Source organism: Panthera tigris, chromosome A3 (genome assembly GCF_018350195.1).
Source record: "Panthera tigris isolate Pti1 chromosome A3, P.tigris_Pti1_mat1.1, whole genome shotgun sequence".
Taxonomy (NCBI): Eukaryota; Metazoa; Chordata; class Mammalia; order Carnivora; family Felidae; genus Panthera; species Panthera tigris.
In genome coordinates, this window is record NC_056662.1 from 86,587,692 (window position 1) to 86,609,491 (window position 21,800).

Consider the following 21,800-nt stretch of genomic DNA (forward strand, 5'->3'; position numbering starts at 1 on the left):
TCTATTTTTTCAGTGAAACATAAAGTCGTCAGCTTGGGTGATGATGAAGGGGAAGGAATATTTGAGGAGACAGGAAGAGACAGCAAACAATGGGAAGTCAAACTAAAGAATAGGTTTACAAAGATAGTACCATGCACTCACTTAAAATGTGTTCAGTGTTAAATTAGAAGTAAAACCAGTGGACTCAATTTTTCTTTAGCAGTATTTAGTTACTTCGGAGTAGGCAGAAAAGCTACATTCCATTGGTATTGGCAATTGTCCCTAAAACAGCCAACATAAGAAGAGAGGCAAAGGAGTTGGGGGTAACTGCAATTAGGGCTGTGGCACTTCACAACACCAGAGCACTGCCAATCACATAACACAAATTTTACAGAAGCTGAAATACTAACTTAGGAAATGAAATTATTTCCTCAAAGTTAACATACCATAGGAATGGCTATTAGGATACAAATCCATCTCTGGCTGACTCCAGAGGCCATATATAGATATTCTGACTCTCTTTTATTTTAAATATGATTAGTGATTTTTACATAGTAGGGGTTTATATGCCATAATCTCAAATAGAAAAAATTAGTTCCTAGTCCACCAAAGCCCTCAACCTATTTCCCCAAAATAGCACAAAATATTAAAATCCTATATATCAATCCTCCAAGGAACTCATACTAATTGTGGCTATCAACCCATGGTATCAAGTATTTTTCTACCTTTCCTAAATATGATGCTATGATTAACAGTAAAGCTTTTGAGGGGGGCGCCTGGGTGGCTCAGTTGGTTAAGCATCCGACTTCAGCCCAGGTCATGATCTCGCAGTTCATGAGTTCGAGCCCCACGTTGGGCTCTGTACAGACAGCTCAGAGCCTGGAGCCTGCTTCGGATTCTGTGTCTCCCTCTCTCTGCTCCTCCCCCGCTCAAGCTCTGTTCCTGTCTCTCAAAAATAAATAAACGTTAACAAAAAAAATTCAACAACAACAAAAACAGTAAAGCTTTCGAAACCAACAACACTCTTGGTTGTTATTTTCTCATCTTACATAAAAAACTTCTTAAATTTGGTAGGTAACATATGCATATGGCAGAACTTTTATCTTTTTACCTCTCAATATGCTTTACCATTTTCTTTCTGTTTTTTTCTTTTTTTAATTTTTTTAACGTTTATTTATTTTTGAGACAGAGAGAGACAGAGCATGAACGGGGGAGGGGCAGAGAGAGAGGGAGACACAGAATCGGAAGCAGGCTCCAGGCTCTGAGCCATCAGCCCAGAGCCCGACGCGGGGCTCGAACTCACGGACCGCGAGATCGTGACCTGAGCTGAAGTCGGATGCTTAACCGACTGAGCCACCCAGGCGCCCCTGCTTTACCATTTTCAAGTTATCTTCTAATACATGGGTTTTCCCTGACCTCTCAGGCTTACTCACTTTCTTCACAGGTTTACCTACTTTCTTAGAAGACATTTTCACTTCATGAAAGGAAGATGACAGCTACACTGCATAACACATTTGAACATATCCCAAAATATGATGTTACTATGAATAGCTGAGATACAATTGCAGTACATTCTACATTCTCTTACCCAAACTTGCAAGCCATGTAAACATTGTTAAGGCAGATTTCTGATTTAGAAAATAAATTCTGGGCAAAATGGTTGCAAGCTGTTATAGAAAATATCTGGATAGTAAGAATTCATTGTGAGGAATAACCAGACATTAGTTCCACTGTAAGCAGACAGAGTAACTAGAAAGTTTGACAATATTTGGCATAACTGCAAACAGATGTATTTTTTAAAACCCAGAAGAAACTGGCACAGTAACATGGTCATAAACCTGACCGGAAGCCATTAAGAAATGATATAGTATCTATTTCATATAACTCGTTTATTAAAGAAAAATATTTCTAAAATACATTGCATACTATCAAAAACTTTTATTTTTTTAATGTTTATTTATTTTTGAGAGAGAAAGAGACAGAGTGCAAGCAGGGGAGGGGCAGTGAGAGAGGAAGACAGAATCCGAAGCAGGCTCCAGGCTGTGAGCTGTCAACACAGAGCCCAATGCGGGGCTCGAACCCACGAACCGTGAGATCAAGACCTGAGCTGAAGTTGAACGCTTAACAGACTGAGCCACTCACGCGCCCCTATCAAAAACTCTTAATGGTTCATTTCCTTCAAACTTTTTTTAAAGTAAACTTTATGCCCAACATTGGGCTCGAACTCACTTAATCTTGCATGAGATTAAGAGTCACATGCTCCAGACTGAGCCAGCCAGGAGCCCCTGCTTGCTCATTTTCTAAGACATTCTTTTTTTTTTTTTTTTTTTTTTTTTTTAACTCCCTAAGGCGTTCTTATACAGAAAGTAGTGTTTCTGTTATTTACCTTCGGAATGACAGTTGTAACATAAAAGCAACACACTAAGATCTAAAATTAATGAAACCTTAGCATATATTCCAGTGCATATATATTCTCCCACGATTCACCCCTGTATTTCTGAAGTGTGATATCTCTGGCATTTAACTATTTTGAATCTTGAGTTATTACACTAAAATAGGTAAATCATTTATTTGAATTTATAATCTATTTACAAGGTTCAATATTCAAACAGTATAATGTGAGAAGCTTCCCACTCTGCCTTCCATTTGCCTCTTACTTCCTACCGCCAAATAGGAAACTCTGCAGCAAGTTTTTTGTTTATCCCTGCTAGAACAGATACCCAACAAATGCATGTTTTGTTTTGTTTTTTTTTTAACACAAATGAAACTTCATCTAATTTACCAGGGAAATCTTTCCATAATTAGTAATTATAGAGCTTCTTTATATTGTTCTATAATTACTGGTTACGGAAAGATTTCCATGGTGGGTGTGTGTGTGTGTGTGTATGTGTGTGTATTATTTTTAAAAACAACAGCACATGATTACATTGTATGTAGGATATGTCAAAGATTTCTTCCAGCTGTCACACTAAAGGGTTTCCCTTTACCCTACCCTTGCCTCTCATTTGACAAACTGCACTATCCTTCCTTTTCCACAAAACCTGAAAATTTCAAGTGCATGCAAATTGGTGCTCAGTAAATGATTGTTAAATGAAAGAAATGAGAAGACATTTTCAAGTACATTAATATATAATTTTTTAAAAGTTCCCACCAACTGGAGTATTTTATTTATTTATTTATTTAGTAATCTCTGTACTCAATGTGGGGCTCAAACTCCTCCCCTGGCTTTCTGACTGAGCCAGCCAGGTGCCCTAATGAGTTACCTTTTTTAGATAAAATTGTATGTATTTGCAGATAATAGAATTTTACATTTTAGAAATTCATAAAAAACAAAAAAACCCCACAAGAACCAATGGAAAATTACTACAACTAAGAGAAATCAGTAAAATAACATATATAAAAATCAATTTACAATAATCAAAAGCTATACATATTCATATATATGAAGCAAACACAGAAAACGTTATTAGTTACTTTTAAATTATCATGAGAATACAAAACAGGGAGATAATGAATTAACTAAGTAAATGAGATTTTCAATATCTACCTTTGGCTGATAATTTAAACATCTCTACTTTCTACATTCTGAAAACATTTTATCAGTACTTCACATATATCAGGTGCTAAATAAATGCTGAATAAATGACCAAACAGGAAAAAAAAGATACCCTCTTGTGAAGGCATTAATTATCAGTGAAATGAGCAAATGGCAGATGAAATAAAATCATTAAAACAAAATGAGTACTTTTATTCTTTACTCTTAAAGGACCGCACATGCACTTTTTAATTGAGCTCACCCATTTGTTGAAAAAGGAGACAAAGCCATATCCTTTAGACTTCCCTGTTGCCATGTCTTTTACCACTCTGGCATCTCTGAAATCAGAAATAATCAGAAGTTTAGGTTTACACACTCTCCTCTGTGTATCAAGTGAGAATGTCATACACAACTCATTTTTATGTTTCATCTTCATTAAAATGAACCTTTAATGAATATTCACCTTTTTATTCTATAACATTTATCATGTATTAGCAAATGAGGCTTTATAAACATGCAAATCAATAACTACTTAAACATATATGTATATACTGTACAAAAACTGCCTCCCACTTCAAAAAGTTTTTAAACTTTCAAATCTTAAGCATGGTAAAAGCAGCTATTCATATGAAATTGCTTAACCATTTATAGGGTTCACAGGCACATTAGATGAATGGCTTTCTTTAACCATGCAATTTATAATTTTCTATTTGATACCACATACTACCTAATCATTAAAAAATTAAAATATAAAACTGGAAACTGAAAGAATGAAAAGCTGTATATTTCCTAAATTAATTAAATTACTTCATTTTCTCAGATCAATTGACACCCCCCTTTTGGACTATGGGTAAATTTTGAGAACTTGATGTTTTCAGAAATGCTAAATCATTGAAGAAAAACAGTAGACACACACTTTAGTTTTAAACTATATAAGAAAAGATTTTATACTGAATTTTAAAATAGCAATCATATAAGATTGATTGGAAACTACAAGATATAAAAGCAAAATTTTAAAAAGTCAGAAAGTAAAAAAGCACGCCAACATTTATCCACTGTGAACCGTAGCTTGTAGTTAGCCAGGGCAATTCTGTCCATTCTTCAGAGATACTCTGCAAAATAACCAGAGCCCTATTATTTGAGATTGAGTAAAAAAACCCAGCCATGATAGCTAAAACTCCATACCTCAAAAAATTGGACTCAAATTGTGCTTCACAGGCAATCTGCTTTTAAGTTAGCCAGGTATGTCACAATGCTTGTTCTCTCAGGACACATGAACAAAACAGGCACTTTCACAACAAAAACCCAAGTCAGAAAGCCATGCAATATAATTTTATATTAAAGTATACATAAGCACATTTCGATCAATTTAGAAGTGATTTATTAAGTGTTTAGAGTCAAAATGACAAAGAGGTGGTGGTGAAAGGGAAAACTAATGCAAGTCACTTCTCATTATGAAAAAATACTTATATTAAATTATCGGTATGGTACACATGCATTTAATTTGGTAGCTGATTCACTTCTATAGCAAAATTTGTTAAACTACTCTAAACTCAAGGAATATAAACTGTATAAATTAGGGCACAAAAGTACTGTATCTTTTATACTACATATTCTAATAGGCCACCACTTACTGCACACCATCTATAAACTGAGCACTGTTGTAGGATTTCTACAGAGAATACCTGACTATCACGACGAGAACCTTTCAATATATATTTATCTCCTTTAACAGAAAAAGGAAATAATGCTACCAACTGAGAATGGTTCTTTTAAATTTAGAAACGCTAACTCCTTGGGTAGCCTAAAACTTAAACATTATATGTTACCTCAAATTAAAATTATCATCTATAAGTTATAAAGAAAGGACTTACAAAAAAAAAAAAAAATATATATATATATACACACACACACACACAAACACACACACACACACATCAATAATTATGGTTAATCATAAGAAAATCTAGACTATAATTATTATACCAACCAACATATTTAACAAAAAGAAATTACTGATACACGATTAAAGTCATGAAATTATTAAAATTTGAATGTCATTTAACTGAAAATCACTGATTGTTAAACAATCTATCTAATCCCAAACTAAAATCCCCATGTTTTCACAGAAGCTACTTCAACCAAAATCAAAGCATTTAATAAAATAGCTGTTTGAATCTGTTAAAATGTTAGAAAATTTTTTTCTTCTTAAAGTTAAGTTTCAGGATATGTTAGCCTTGAAATATATTTAAGTCTTACTTATTTCTGAAAGGATTCTCTAAGGAAGAAGCAGCAAAGATCTAGATCAGGGTTCTTTAATCCTTCTTTAATCCTTTTATGGTCCTGTGACTACTCTGAAAATAGGATAAAACTTACAAAGATACTCCATACCAAAATGAAAACAAACACAAATTTTGTATACAGAGATTTATAGAGCTTTTGAGAGGCCACAGGTTAAGACCTTCCAGTCTAGATATTTGAAAGCAAGCTAACCATCATGAAAACCCTAAGATAGATTAAAAGGAACAATCAGTAAATTAGGACTTTACTTATTTTCCTAATCAGTTCTCACAAAGAAAAATGTTGCCCAACAGAAGAGTCCATTTATAAACCCTAATCTTCCGGCCATTCCATGTTCACTGTTGATTTTCATCCTACCAATGAACTACAACTCTTCAAATGAAAACTCTCCAAATCTACCACCAATACTATTGGCATTTATTTTCCAGTCTCCTCATCTTTTCATCTCTGCTGTTGGTCTGTTTCTCAAACTAAACCAAAGCTAACATGCCCTTTTTACTACTCTTTCTAGCTAGAAAAATAATAAAGCAACGAGAAATCCCAAATTTCTGTTTTCTAAATTCAACAAGTACCTATAAGTAAATACTGTAATCAACTTATTCTTACTGTATTATGGCATGCTTTTCAAAATACTGAAGTTCTCTTATGATGAACACTACCTTCAGTGAGCTATTTACAAAGGGCCTAAACTATGATTAATAACAAATGCAAGCAAGACAGTGCTACACAAAATACATAAAGGCATTATTATTAACAGTCACAACAACCACAAAAGAGTAGATACCTGGGGATTAACATTTAACAACTGCTTTTTAGGGTCAATTGTTAAGGTTTCTTTTTGTTAAAATATATTGACACAAAATGCATGGTATCATAGAAGTGCCCCAACGGTCCAAATACCTTAGTCACAGCACAAGGTTACTAAAGATTATGACCAAGTTAGCAAGACACTTATATAAAAGAAACAATGTGTACAATAGCAAATTTGTCTCTTAAGAGCTCATGCTAACTGAAAAAGGATTTTAAAATAATTGAAGACCGAAGATTTATTTATCAATGGGAAAACAGTCTTGGGCTATAAACTGCTTAAATAGTCTTTAAACGAAATGTATTATATTCAAATGTTAAAAAATTAATGTCCAAAATTCATAACAGATTTTCAAATTACTTCTACATAAGACTGTTTCTAATTAAAATCAGTTTAAGTTTATCTTCTGTTACTTACGATATTCTTCCAAATGGTGCAAAAGCAGCTTTTATATCTTCAGTTGTAATTTCAGGACTGAGATCACCAACAAAGACATGGAAATGATCTTATAAAAGGGAAGGAAGGGGAAGTGAAAAGAAAAATAAAATTTTAGAATTTAAAATATATTAAAATTTATTCAATAAAGTAATCTTAATTTATGGATTATAGAAAAGTTTAACACTATCCTATGTCTATACAAATTCTATCAATTTTACACATAATGAATCAAGGTCATAATATAGGAAAGATTCTCTCAAAGACTGTGACATATCTAACTGGAAACTGACAATTCTATTTCTACTTACAGCCAATGACTACACTGGTCTAAGACAATAAACTAGTATAAGTTTTGCAAAAAAATTTAATGACTTAATTACCATTCTAATAGTAATTATTTACATTTATCCAGTTTACCACTACATTAAAGTTTTAAAATTAAAATAAAATAGTGGTACTGTGAGATACGTAGACTAGATTTGCCTCAGTTAAGACAATCTGCTGAAGCTAACTACATGATATACTTGGTTTAACCATATTTTGTGAAGAACAATCAAAGAAATACCTTGCATTGCAACAGTTTGATGTTAAAGTATTTGACAGTTTTCTCAAAAGCCAACAGTTTTGGTTGCCCAGACATTACACCATTCAGTTTATGTGAATCCATGTGCAAGTGAACTAAGACTGAAGGCAACAGAATGAAAACAGTAATCCCTTCACTTTATATCAGAACCATTAAAAAAGCATTGGAGAGAAATAACGATCCCATATGTGAAGTTTTTTTTTTTTTTTAAAAGACAATGTTCACAAAAAAGGAAACATTTTAAAAATACAAAATAGTTGGATCAACACTTTAAAGGAACACATACATCAACTTTGACAAAGTATATTTGGAAAGAAAAGTTACCCCCATTTGGCAGGCCTTAAGCAACATATTGGATTGCCATTTGGGAAACACAGTTTCAGGAGCAACTCAAGCAATCAGAAGATCTGGGTATGAAGCACAGACCATGACCTCAAGGAAGCAGGGTATCTTGCCCTTTAGTTGGTGAAAGTATTTCTAAGGCATCAGCTGCTACCAAGGGGGTCAGAGAGCTTGAAATAGCACCAAAGTAGTGGACAAGCCACACTTGGTCAACACTGGGAAGAAGGGGGAAAAATATTGCCTGAGAGACAAACAGAAATATGACCTCCTCCCTCCCACCTCCCCCCGGTATCAAACAAAAAAACTTCAAGTGGTTAGTGAATACCCTTTCAAGAGATTTCATTTTATGTTTAAGAAGATACAATTACCTTGTGAACGCTGTGTGCTGACAACGGTACTACCTGATGACAAAGATTAGATTTGTTCTTAAATTTATTAACACAAACACATTCAATCATATCTTAGGATAACGATCAAAACATTACTGCAAACATGTATGATGTTTATATGCTTTATAATAAAACTACTGTGTACAATAAAAACAAACGTTCAAAGAGTATAAAATATACTTACTGCTTGTATCTTTCTTTTGACTGCTGGGGGTTGTTGCCCAATTCACTTTGACTTCCTAAAAAAAATTTTCAACATTTATACTCCATAAAAATAAAGCTCAAAATCAGTCATTAACAAGATTTATATCTATAAACACATAGAAAAGTATATGTTGTAGATGAAACATTCAAGGGGATACCAGTTCTGGTCAGTTTTAATACTTATCTTTTAACCTACACTTGCGCAAATGTTGGCAAATCCTAATCTTACGTACTTCTGTTAACATTCAACTAACCTTTCTTATCTAAAGTAACAATAAATTCTTTCCTTTTATTCTTCCCTATTACTATCCAAAGTTCTAGACGTTTCATCCAAGCTTGAGTAATTCAACGAATATTTTAGTATGTACCATGTGTGAGGCACCATGAAGAATACCAACATAAACATGTCCTCTAAAAGCTTAATCCCATCTTTCAAATATTAAATGTGACCTTTTGCTATAATGTGAATATAGCACTTCCAAAAGATAAACAAAAGTGCATGCAATAAAAATTTTCAAGTCACATTCATTCATTCACTTTGAGAGAGAGAGGGAAAACAAGTGGGGGAGAGGGCAGAAAGAGAGAGAGAGAGAGAGAGAGAGAGAGAGACAGAGACAGAGACAGAGAGAGAGAGAGAGAGAGAGAGAGAGAGAGAGAGAGAGAGAGAATCCCAAGCAGGCTCCATGCTCAGTAAGGAGCTGGGCACAGGGCTCAACCCCACAACCCTGGGATCATGACCTGAGCCAAAATCAGGAGTCAGACGCTCAACTGAGCCACCAAGACATCCCTCAAGTCACCTTCTTTAATTATGACAGCTTACCTTACCCATTATCTTCCGCCCATTCATAGCAGCTAGCGCTGCAGCTGCATGACGATGCTCATAAAACTCCACAAAACAATATGGATCATTTCCAGCTGTCTGTTGAAGAAACACAAAAGTCAAATTTAAGTTGTACACTCTTATTACCTTGGAATTACGTAAAGTTTTGTATATCTCAATAATTAGGCCAAGGAAAATGAAGGGTCCATTCTATAAGTAAACCTTCAGATAAGGAAGTAAACACTTAAAAAATGAAATATAGTAATTTTATAGAACATTATCTGCTTTGGGGCACCTGGGTGGCTCAGTTGGTTAAGCCTCTGACTTTGGCTCACATCATGATCTCAGTTTGTGAGTTCGAGCCCCACATCCAGCTATGCACTGAGCACAGAGCCTACTTCAGATCCTCTGCCTCTTTCTCTGTCCCTCCTCAATGTGAGCCCACACCCCCCCGCAATAAACCTTCTCTTTTTAGTGTTTATTTATTTTTGAAAAAGACAGAGAGGGAGCAAGTAAGCAGTGGATGAGCAGAGAGAGAGGGAGACACATAATCGGAAGCAGGCTCCAGGCTCTGAGCTGTCAGCACGAGCCCAATATGGGGCTTGAATTCATGAACCACAAGATCATGACCTGAGTCAATCGGATGCTTAACCAACTGAGCCACCCAGGCACCCCCTCAAAAATAAACATTAAAACAAAACAAAACAAATTATCTTCTTCAACAGGTTATACTATACTACTACGTATAATTGAATTTTGTATTAACGATTAAGTGTCCTACTTACGGATGGATGGATATATAAGCTAAACACACATTTCTTATCATATAATTATTTTTTTATGCTACAGACATTAGTTAAGTTTGACCAGACTCATGGTTTCTCAGTGCTGGCTTTTAATGATCTTTTCTCTCCCTTCCCTGTTATGTTACCTTTTATTGCTATAAACACACATATATCCTTACTACTTCTAATTTGCTAAGTAGAAAATCTCACCCAACCTTTTTAAACCTGTTTCGGGCTCTGAAAACTAAAGAGGTTTTCTGGTAAAGGAAGTTTTTAGATCTTAGAATGTGGATGGACTTTCTGGGGTGCCTGGGTGGCTCAGTCGGTTGAGTATCTGACTTGCTTTTGGCTTAGGTCATGATCCCAGGGTTGCAGGATCAAGCCTTCAGTTGGGCTCTGTGCTGAGTGTGGAGCCCATTTGAGATTCTCTCTCTCTCTCTCTCTCTCTCTCTCTCTCTCTCTCTCTCTGCCCCTCTCCCCAGCTTGCATGCTCTCCCTCTGTGAAAAAAAAAAAGGGTGGGGGACGTCTGGGTGGCTTAGTTGGTTAAGTGTCCAACTTTGGCTCAAGTCATGATCTCACCGTTCGGGAGTTCGAGCCCTGCATTGAGCTCTCTGCTGCCAGCATGGAACCTGCTTTGGATACTCTATCCCCTTCTCTCTGCCTCTCCCCTGCTCTTTCTCACTCTCTCTCAAAATAAATAAACTTAAAAAACAAAAAAACAAAAAGAATGTGGACTTTTTGACAATTTTTTGCCTGCTTAGAAGTCTTTTAAAAATTCTCTTCTTTTCTGATGTTTCAAGTATCTGAGGTCTGATAATAGGTGAAGCTTGGATGCTTTACTGTAAATTAAAGCGGCAGAAAAACACCCCTATTTTATACCTATCTGGAAAATATGACTTTAGAGTCCATTTTTTAATTATTTCCATAATCTAAGTATAATTGTTAAAATAGGAAACTAATTCAAAAGACCAGAATGACACTAAAGAAATATACTATTTTGTTTCAAGCACAATTACTTTTTTAAACAAGTGATTGGCAAGGATTTGTAAAAACGTTAGAGTAAGGAGGCAACCACAAGACAATCATTATTTTATTTTAAAAACATCAGGGTGGCTCTGACTTTTTAAAAACATCAGGGTGGCCGGTTAAGCGTCTGACTCTTGGTTTTGGCTCAGGTCATGATCTCACAGTTCGTGGGTTTGAGCCCTGCATCGGGCTGTGTGCTGACAAGGCTGAGCCTGCTTGGGATTCTCTCTCTCTCTCTCTCTCTCTCTCTCTCTCTCTCTCTCTGTCTCCCTCTCTCTGCCCCTCCACGCCGCATTTCTCTCACTCTCAAAATAAATAAAACTTAAAAAAAAAATCAGAGAATATAAAAATGTTTTAAAAATTGCATAATTCAAACTAATGCTACACTTAATGGTAATTCTATTAGAAAGGTCAGTGTTGTCAGGCATCAGAATGTGATCAGAAAAAACAGCTTACATTTAAGTGTAATCAAATGAAAAAGTATCTTCATTTTACTTAATCTGTACCCAGAAAAAACTGTATTTCTTACATAAAAAGAACCTAAGCATTCACACTATCAGCCTTCATATTCCAAAGACTATAACATTCATAAATATGAACACCCGTCCAACAGTGTGAATAGACTGGAATTCAGTCTTTTTTTTTAATTTTAGAGAGAGAACTCGAGAGTAGCGGAGAGGGGCAGGAGAGAGAGAATCATAAGCAGGCTCCATACTGAGCGTGGAGCCCAAAGTGGGACTTAATCCCATGACCCTGGGATCATGACCTGAGCCGAAATCAAGTTTTATGCTCAAGTGATGGAGCCAACCATGTGCCCCAGACTTGCCTTTTTATGCATACTATGCTTCAGGGTTAACAGCAATCACAGATGAATGAATTCAATGTTTTTTTCTATACATTATGGTATGATCGATGGGAACTGCCACCATGCAAGAAAAGCTTGAATCATGACATTTTAAAAGTTAAAAATACTTTCATAAAAAAACAAAAAAACCCACTTTCACAACCTATTATTTTTGACCTGATTTCTCAATGTAATTGTAATAACTGATTTTCCAGATTAGCCAATGACACCACATATAAAACAATGCTGATGCATCAGTGCACATTAAAACAAGAACCTACTATAGTTGTCATCTGCTCAGGAAATGATTAGTTCCATTCTCTTCTTCCTTTATTTATTAGTAAAACAAATTAAACTCATTAGCTAAGACTGATTCAAAGATATTAAAGTTACTAGGAATTTAGACTATACGACCTAATTTTTTTCCTCAAGTTTCATTTAAGTAATCTTTACACCACATGTGGGGCTTGAACTCACAACCCCAAGACCAAGAGTTTTGTGCTCTTCTGAGCCAGCCAGGTGCCTCATTTTTTTTTAATGACCTTGCAGGTTTTATTTTTTAAGTTTATTTTTTTTAAGTAATCTCTATACCCAATGTGGGGCTCAAACTCACAAACCTGAGATCAAGAGTTGCATGTTCTTCTCAGCCAATCAGGCACCTTTGTATAAACTAAGTTCATGGAGGAGGGGCACCTGGCTGGCTTAGTTGGGTGAATATGTGACTCTTGACCTTGGGGTTGTGAGTTCAAGAGTCCCATGTTGGATATAGAGCGTATTTAAAAATATAAAAATAAAACTATTCTTTAAAAAAAATTCCTGGAAGTCATGGGTTTAAATTATGTATTAAAAAAGAAGAAAGCTGGGGTGCCTGGGTTGCTCAGTTGGTTGAGTGTCCGACTTTGGCTCAGATCATGATCTCACTGTTCTTGAGTTCGAGCCCCACGTTAGGCTCTGTTCTGATAGCTCGGAGCCTGGAGCCTGCTTCAGATTATGTGTCTCCCTCTCTCTCTGCCCTCGCTCATACTCTGTCTCTCAAAAATAAACATACATTAAAAAAATAAAATAAAAATAAAAAAATAAAAAAGAAGAGAGTTAACTAAGTAAAATACCCTTACATCCATAATCATTTTGCAGTTTTTACAAGGTCCAATCTGGCTAAAGAGCTGGAGAATTAGAGCTTCTGTCACATCTCTGGAAAGGTTGCCGACATATCTGAAACACAAAGAAAAACAACTTACCATTTTAAATTTGCTTCTTTTGCATCGGTTTCTAAAGTTGCTTACTGAAAAAGAAATTTGGAGAATAGGTAGATCTCTGCTTTAAACTACACTATTAGGAAGAGATTCTAAGTTTGTGAGAACTTCAAATTTTCTTTCAAAGCAGATGTATGACATGTTACTTGTAAATACATTGCCACCACTAGTAGAGGAGAATCTTATGTATGTGTGTTTAGTCAAGGTTTTGCAAATTAAACCTGTTCTTTGTTTCTAAGTTTGTAGGCTTACCTTAGGAAGATACACTTTAAAAAATCTCAAATGAATTATTAGATGTGTAGAATATTTTATACAATTGATTTTGGGAATCTTTGCAGTTAGTTCTACTTCTACAGTATTACTGAGAACATTAAAATTTCCTCAATTTTTAATTCACACAATTCCCCTTATACTGTCCAACCAATACTTTGGTTTACACAATATATTTTTGAAAAATCATGGGTAAATCACTTAGCACCTGTTGCACATGGTCACGAAGGGATGGGAAATCTTCCAATGAATATTACTAATCAGTGAAGTATAGAGGGAGGAGGATTCCAGGAGACTTTTAACAGATAATATGCCTTGGTGACTAACAAATGTAATTAATGTAAATGGTGTATTACAAGACCACATGACTGGGATAATCTTTAAAGGGTTTAAAGAAATTTTAAAAATGGGATTTTGAAATGAGATTACTTCTAGATATGTTAAGAGTTGGAGGTCTATCACTTCTGAAATCAGAAAGCGTCTCCCAACAACTGTAATTGCTCATTTTTCTCCCCAGAAAAATAAACATCCACACATGCCAGAAAGTATAGATTCAATTCCTTCCTTCCATTTACTCGTTCAATAGACATGTATTCAGTGCTTCCCACAAAAGCATTGGAATAGGTTAAAATGGCAAAGGGAGAAGGACTGAGTCCTCAGAAACAATGAACAACATTTAAAGATCAGGTAATGATACTCAAAAATCAACAGCAACATCTATACCCAACAACAATTTTTCCAGTATCAGAGGCTATTACATCAGGTCCTTTTCCTGAACATCGGTAATTAAAGGGAAGGAATTAAGCATTCATCTTGCCCTGAGTAGAAACTCCAGTGTGGTATAATCTAATAGCTCTAGTTGATGAGGGTGAAACTCTCATTTACAGAAAAATGCTGGTCAATAAGTGTAGAGAGAATTAAATTAGTAAACAATGCGTAAGCCCTACTGAAATGATTAAGTCAGGCAAGAATCATTAATGGATGCAAAACCATTACATGAAAGGATGGTGTGAAAATGGGTATTTGCAGGGTCCCAAAGTTATAACACAGATTACTTAACATTGTAAAGGGAAAACTCTACCCTAAGAGAGAGCTTTGGCTGTTTCACCACTGAGGGCCAGTGATCAAAACTTTAAATCATTTTATGGATGGACGAGAAATTGTGTTGTGTTGTACAATATAAATTACACAGTATCACCTATGAAGTATTCAAATAAACTAATTTGAATCTAGTCAAGGTTAAATTCAGACCTAAGTTTATAGAACATTGGACATATAAAACAATTATACAAATTCAGATATGAAGTATTATATAAGACAGCTTGTTTGATCTATTTATTATTTGAGAGAGAGAGGGAAAGAGAGAGACCACACGCATATGAGCATGGGGGAGAGGCAAGGGGAGAGAGAGAGAGAAATCTTAAGCAGGATCCATGCTCAGTGCTGAGCCCAATGCAGGGCTCTCGATCCCATGACCCCAGGATCATGACCTGTGCGGACATGAGACCTGAGTGGAAATCAAGAGTCGGACACTTAAACTCACTGAGTCCCCCGGTGCCCGTTTGATCTCTTTTAAAAAAAAAGTTGTCCTGGGGTGCCCACTTGGCTCAGTTGGTTAAGCATCTGACTTTGGTTCAGGTCAAGATCTCATGGCTTGTGCCCTAACGCCACACAGCCTGCTTCAGACCCTGTCTCTCTCTCTTTCCCTCCCCAACTCGTGCACACGTGCGTCCTCTCTCAAAAAATAAACAATGATAATAATTTAAAAATTGTCCTAGGGGTGCATGGGTGGCTCAGTTAAGTGTCTGACTCTTAAAAAATATATAAATAAATAGTCCTAAAAATATTAAAAAGAGTGGGCTGTTCTTGATGAAAAGAAACTTGAGGGGCACCTGGATGGCTCAGTCAGTTGAGTGTCGGGACTCTTGATTTCAGTTCAGGTCATAATCTCAGGGTCATGGAATCAAACCCATGTCAGGCTCCACACTAAGCATGGAGCCTACTTAAGATTCTCTCTCTCCTTCCTCTGCCCCTCTCCCTGATGAATATGCTGGCTCTCTCTCTCTCAAATAAATAAAATGAAAATAAAAATTTTTTTTGAAAGACACGGACAACCAAATACAGTGACTAATCCTTGACTGTAACCTAGATTTGGGGAGGAGGGTTAGCTTTTTCTTGCAGAATTCTAATCAATAAATGTAGAAGGAATGAGGGAAATCACCACTAAACCACTACAGTAATAACTGCTATTGGCAAGATCCACCCATGGATCTTTTACTTGATGAAAATTTTAAGTAGAAATAGAATATGTGTAGAGCCTCAAAGTATCTCCTCTGAAATATTTAATGATTGGTTCTAACCAATGAATCGGTTCTCTTAATGTATATCCACATCTCCCTCTATGAAGTGGAGCTTAATTTCACTCTTCTTGAGTGTAGGCTAGTCTTAGTGACTCAGTTCTAATGAATAGTGTTTAAAAAAAAAAAGTAGTCACTGTATAGTGGGAGAAACCCTCTCAAGAATGCCACAGTCATGAAAGACATCTCCTCCTCACATATTAAAGGAGAGTGAAGAGATGAGACGACTATATGCAATGTAGTATCCTGGATTGGATCCTGGAATAGAAAAAGGACATTAGTAGAAAAACTGAGGAAACTGGAATAAACCTTGTAGTTAATAACAGTATTGTACCAACGCCAATTTCTTAGTTTTGATAACTATACCATAGTTTTGTAAGATTTCTACATTAAAGGAGGCCGGGTGAAGGTTATGTGAGAACTCTGTACCATCTTTTCAACTCTTCTATGCCTATTTTCACCTGACTCATAGCTATAAGAAAATCTTAGGATTGCATATGTCTAAATGAAAAAAAAATGGCTCTTGCGAAAATTTAATTCTACCATCTACTCTCCTAAAGCTAGATAATCTAGTGACAAGTGGGCAGTATTTAGGGAACCAAAATGCTATCATCTACTCTTCCCAAAATTGTCCAATTTTCTGAGATATATTCTGAGTGATATTACCTACTTTGAAGATACGTAATTTTTTTAAAAAGTTACTTTAAAAAGCACTGGGATTTGTATTGCTTTACAATTGTTTATTTAATGCGGACTGCTGCTTACTGTAAGCTCCAGGAGCCTCTTACATATAAATTTTACATACACCTGTTTAGAGAAATGCTTTTTAGGAGAAGTTACACAAACAACTTGCTCTCAATCTTCAACACCATTAAAATAAACTGCGAGTAACATATATAACATTTTCATATCAAACAAATCAAACAGCAAAATATTTTTCTTCCTCATGCAAATAAAAATAACCCATATTAGTTTTGCTTAACAATAAGTTAAAATAATACCTACCTACTTCAAATTTTTAGCAGCTTAATGTTTCCAAATCTATTTGCTAAATAAATATTAATCTGAAACAGAAAGCCCAAATTTAAAATCTGCAGACCCTTTTTATACTCATGATACTTTCAATGGAAAAATAAACAAGTTTCTTATAGTTTGTAGAACACGCCATACTTTACAAAATTCATTCTCATTTAGTTTCTTTAGCTGTTCCATACTTTGTCACATACTACTCTGTTACTGAAGCCAAGAGGATTTCCAATTAACAGCACAGATTTAAGTTACATGTGTAGTTGGTTACTTATTTTTTGGGGAGCGCTGCCAAACATCTTGCTTCCTAGTTTTAGAGAAATCCTCATTCTATGGCAGAGGCTCACTTCTCTATAGAAGCCGGAAACTCTTGATATGGTTTTGTAGTCTCCCCTGCATGTGATCTAGGTGAGGTTGATTAGAGTAACTAGTCCTGAGAACAGAAGACAAAGATAGACAAACAGAAGACAAAGAAGCAGAGACTGAAGAAAATCCATTTTGGTGGCAAACAGCAGTGGAGTCCCATGTCCAGTGAAAGTGGAGGCTGTGGTATCTGGTTCTCAGTGGATGTGATAGTAGCATCCTGAGAGTTTGTGGCCTGACAGCAGTCTCTCTTTCCTGAACATTTTCTAAGTCAGGTTCCATAACCTTCCTGCAAATGTGGGAGTATCCAATAGCTTGTTTTTATAAATTCTTTTACTGCTTAAATTTTTTGCTCCTTGCATTAAAAAAAATCCCAACTGATACAAAAATTGATACCGGAGCAGCAGTAAGCCAAGGTTCTCTGTCATGTCTATTAGACCACTAAACAAAAATGTAATTTTCTTACAATTATATAAGTTTTTATTTTTCAAATGCTTTTTTTTAAACATTAAACTATCCCTTTTTAGCTGTTCCATGGGTTTCTCGTTAACAGCGTAGACTGAAGTATCCCATGTTGATATTTATTATACCAACATTGAGATTATGTGCCAATCCTGTGTAGAGCTGTTATGGCAAACAGACTTCCATGGACTAAAAAATGTCTTCCTGGGGCAACTGGATAGATATGAATAGGAACTGTATATATTAGCTAACAATAGTGTACCAAAATAGTTTCTTTAATATGAAAATTGTATTGTGGCTATGTAAGACAATGCCCTTGTTCTTAGGAAATACATGGCAAAGCATTTAGGCCTGAAATGTCAGGTCTTTTCAAATGGTTCATCCAAAAAATACACTTGGATAAGGCAAATTTGGCTATTAGCAACTGGTAAATCCACAAAAAAGGTACCTACGTCCTCAACGTAGTATTTTTTTTTTTTTTTTTTTTTTTTTTACTTTTCTGTGGGTTTTAAGTTTTTCAAAATGAAAAACTGCTCGAGAAGAATCAATGGAAAAAGTCATCAATGCTACCAATTAACACTCAACAGTTCTGCCAGGGATAGGATTTCACACCAATTTAATTAATATACATTTTCGAAGCTGATAAAGTTCAAATAGTTACAAAACTGGAATCCAAAATGTTTAAAATACTCATTTTTATTAGTATAGCTCTAGAAAATTTAACCTACAGTAAAAATTTACAAAGCAGAATGCTGTATTGGGTTTGACATGCAAACATTGTATCGAAGTGCAGAATTTGCTAGGATGCTTCTGTAAATGAGTTAAAAACATGAATAAGTTTTTATCTAATAGCAAATTCCTTAAGAGTAGAGATTCTCATTTTTATTCATAGTATATATCTAGTGTTGAGAGCCCTACCTGGAACATTTTAAGTACTCTGTAAATATCTGTCAAAGAGATAACTGTATACTCTCAGAATTACTATCGAACATTTCCAATTTGCTAGATAATTATCCCATTTTGCCTGAGTTACGCTGATTCAGAAGGAAATGTGTGTGTCTTTTACTAATTATGAAATCACGTAGAACAGCAAACGCTTGTACATATACATCAGCTTCATAACCTATTACTTAACAATTGTCACTTTTCTGATACCTGGACCTCTTAGTAGCTGGCACTTCCTTCACTTGGGAGTTCAGACCATATACCTAAACCAGCCTGAATAAATGTATCTAAAGCTGTGCCTCAAGACATCCTAAGACCCCATGCTCTCAAGACTGTTCTCATTTTTACATTTTGCAACAAACTAACATTTTTTAAGATTTTAAAGTAATCTCTACACCCCAGTGGGGCTGGAATTTACAACCCAGAGATCAAGAGTCCACATGCTCTACCAACTGAGCCAACCAGGTGTGTCACAAACTAACATTTTTAATTAACTTTTTAAAAGTTCATTTGTTTTGGGAGAGAGGGAGAGAATCCCAAGCAGGTTCCACACTCTCAGTGCAGAGCCCACATGGGGCTCAATCCCACGAACTGTTGAGATCGTGACCTGGGCCAAAATCAAGACGACGCTTAACTGAACCACCCAGCTGCCCCCAAACTTTTTAGATGACTGATATTACACATTTGTAAACAAACCTACTAATTTTTGACTTCATTCTCACACCCCACTTCCAGTCTCTTGGTAATTCCTGTTGCTCTACTTTCAAAATATACCCCAAATCAAACCACTTCTCACAATGTCTCCTAGGTACTGCTGACAAGAAACTGAACACTGGCAATCTCTAAATTAACAATGATGAACGCTCATCTGCGGCAAATGAAGGTATTTCCTCTGAGCCACTTAGGTACACAGATGACACTGAGATTTAGACTACCTTTTCCTCAAGAATGAAAATCTTGATTCATTGCTTGGAATTATACCAGCTTTTAAAACAAATGTAGTGATCACTTACCACAGACTAGATACTGTACTAAGAACATATTAAAAAGACCCTGACTTGCAGGATCATTAAAACAAACATTTTATATAAAAAGTAAAAACACTGCTGGGAAAACTTGTGCGTTTAACTAACTTACTCATGTTTAATCAAGACTGGTCTTACTGGAAGAATGGGGAGTTTTGGTTGAGGAGGTAGAAACCAGGGAGATAACAGGCAATGTTAGAGCATGGACTACTTTAGGGAAAAGATTCTTGGATGGAGTGTTCTAGTAAATAATACAAAGCACACTTAGCAGTAAGAGTTAAGAGTTGAGGACAGTAGAGTTGCAGGATGATGAACAAAAAGGTATATGACCCTGGGTGAGTTACTTAAATTTTAAGCTTAGCTCTTCCTCAGCTGCAAAAATGGACTTTTTACTGCAGTTCTGATGAAGATTAAACAAGCATATAAAGCATTTAACAAAGAACCTAGCAATCATATGCATTCAGTAAGTATTTGAATAAAATTTCCTTCATTATTTCTCCTGCAATGGTTGGTCCCCTGTCCCCATACTAGTACAATTTAACTACCTGCTTTTGTAGACTGGCCTGAGAAAGCTGAAGTTGTCTTCATTATTTGATATTCCCAAATCAACGTAATAAAAAGGTTAAGTTCCCAGATATTTCTGGCAGTTTCTGAAATTAAAAATTTCAAAATAATGTAAGAATCTTAAATTTAAAGACATTATAAAAGATGAGCAGTGCTTAATCCAATATGCTGCTGGCTATCATACTTCTAGCAAAGAGGCAGGAGGAAAAAACGGTTTCCATAAAGCCTATGAGGCTAATAGTTTTTTAAGGAATATTAATCTACAATCTTTCAAAAAACAAGGGACACCCTTGCTTTTTGCAATAATTCTTGCATCATATTAAGAAGATATTCAAAGTAACAGATTACCAGATAAACTAGCAAAAAGTGTACTGATCTCTTAAGAAAACGAGTGTAACTATAGTTCTCACAGATTAAAAACGGAAACACTTTTGGTGGCGAAAAAATAATCGATCAATTTTCGTCACAACTGTAACATCTACAAAGTTTCAGAAAGAAACCTGAAATTGTATTTTTAACGCATGGAGTTCTCAAATCGCCAGTATTCTAAAAATAAAAACAAAAAGCCAGGTCAAAAATTCATCAGGCCTTTTCTTCTTTTCGGGAAAAGCAACAAAGGCAAAATCACCTCTTCAGAGAATACTTTGAAAAACAAAGGAGAACGCTGTGGGGGAAGCAACGTGACAAAGAAAATATCCCCAGCTGAGATCATTTAACACTAACAAATCTCAGAGGTGACTAAATCTGTCAAGGTATTTATCAACTGTTGCTTCAAAAAATCTGCCCGCTTGTTCAGCCAACATGTCAATCACAAAGTAGCAAGCGATGATAAAAATGCATTAAATCCATTTCCCCTCAGTCGAGAACTATATACACCTCCGGGTGAGATTTCCATTTCAAAAAAAGCAGTTTCCAAATCCTTACGGTGTTGGGTTTTCGGCTTTATGGTCGGGGGAGGGGCACTACAAAAGGAAAGCCAAAGAGAGGTTAAAGAAAACTATTTGGCTTTTTTCCAACTGGCAACTGCAACAATAAAGTTTATCTCACTAAAAATTGAGCACAAGTAGCCTCAAGAGAAAAGCGATCAACAAGAAGCAAATGAAAAGAAGAGGAGAGTTTCTGGAGGAAATCAAAGTGAAATGAAAGAGAGACGGCTATAGAGATCAAAAGAGGTTAATGAAGAAGGTGGGGGGAGCGGGAAAAACAGAAGGAAAGCATGGGACAAAGAGAAAGGTTCACGGAGTTCTGAAAAAAGGTTTGAATGAAAAAGTCTTTTCTCCAGGCCTACGACCACAGACGGCCCGTGGCGGGGCCAAAGGCCACGCTATGGTGTAGCTCAGGCGATGCGATTAATTCAGAGGGCTGAGCCCCTCTCCCTCCACCTTGTCCTTTCACAGCCCGGGGCTGGGTCTCTAACCATCCAGGTGTGCGCTACGGAGAAGAGCCGTGATATCTGGGAGTCCACAGAGAACAATAAGCT

General features: G+C 35.8%; 1 protein-coding gene across 19 annotated transcripts in view; it reads right to left on the minus strand.

Moving 5' to 3' along the window:
* Positions 1–21,800, minus strand: part of TIA1 (TIA1 cytotoxic granule associated RNA binding protein) — a 32,769-nt gene that overhangs the window by 10,595 nt on the left and 374 nt on the right. For 3 of the 19 annotated variants that reach the window (XR_006215808.1, XM_007083413.3, XM_007083407.3), the window contains exons 2-7: positions 13,171–13,267; positions 9,400–9,498; positions 8,560–8,614; positions 8,355–8,387; positions 7,041–7,128; positions 3,777–3,852 (exon numbers count right to left, since the gene is read on the minus strand). Coding sequence is in view for 17 of the 19 variants with exons in the window: in XM_007083413.3 (XP_007083475.1) it covers positions 3,777–3,852; positions 7,041–7,128; positions 8,355–8,387; positions 8,560–8,614; positions 9,400–9,498; positions 13,171–13,267 (448 nt within the window). In the remaining 2 variants the exon portion in view is untranslated. Of the gene's footprint in view, positions 1–3,776; positions 3,853–4,560; positions 4,627–4,699; positions 4,804–5,773; positions 5,869–7,040; positions 7,129–7,626; positions 7,746–8,354; positions 8,388–8,559; positions 8,615–9,399; positions 9,499–12,336; positions 12,501–13,164; positions 13,268–16,940; positions 17,000–20,301; positions 20,407–21,800 lie in introns of those variants that run through there. The other 16 variants (XM_015538047.2, XM_015538046.2, XM_042981648.1 and 13 more) reach the window with 14 other exon arrangements.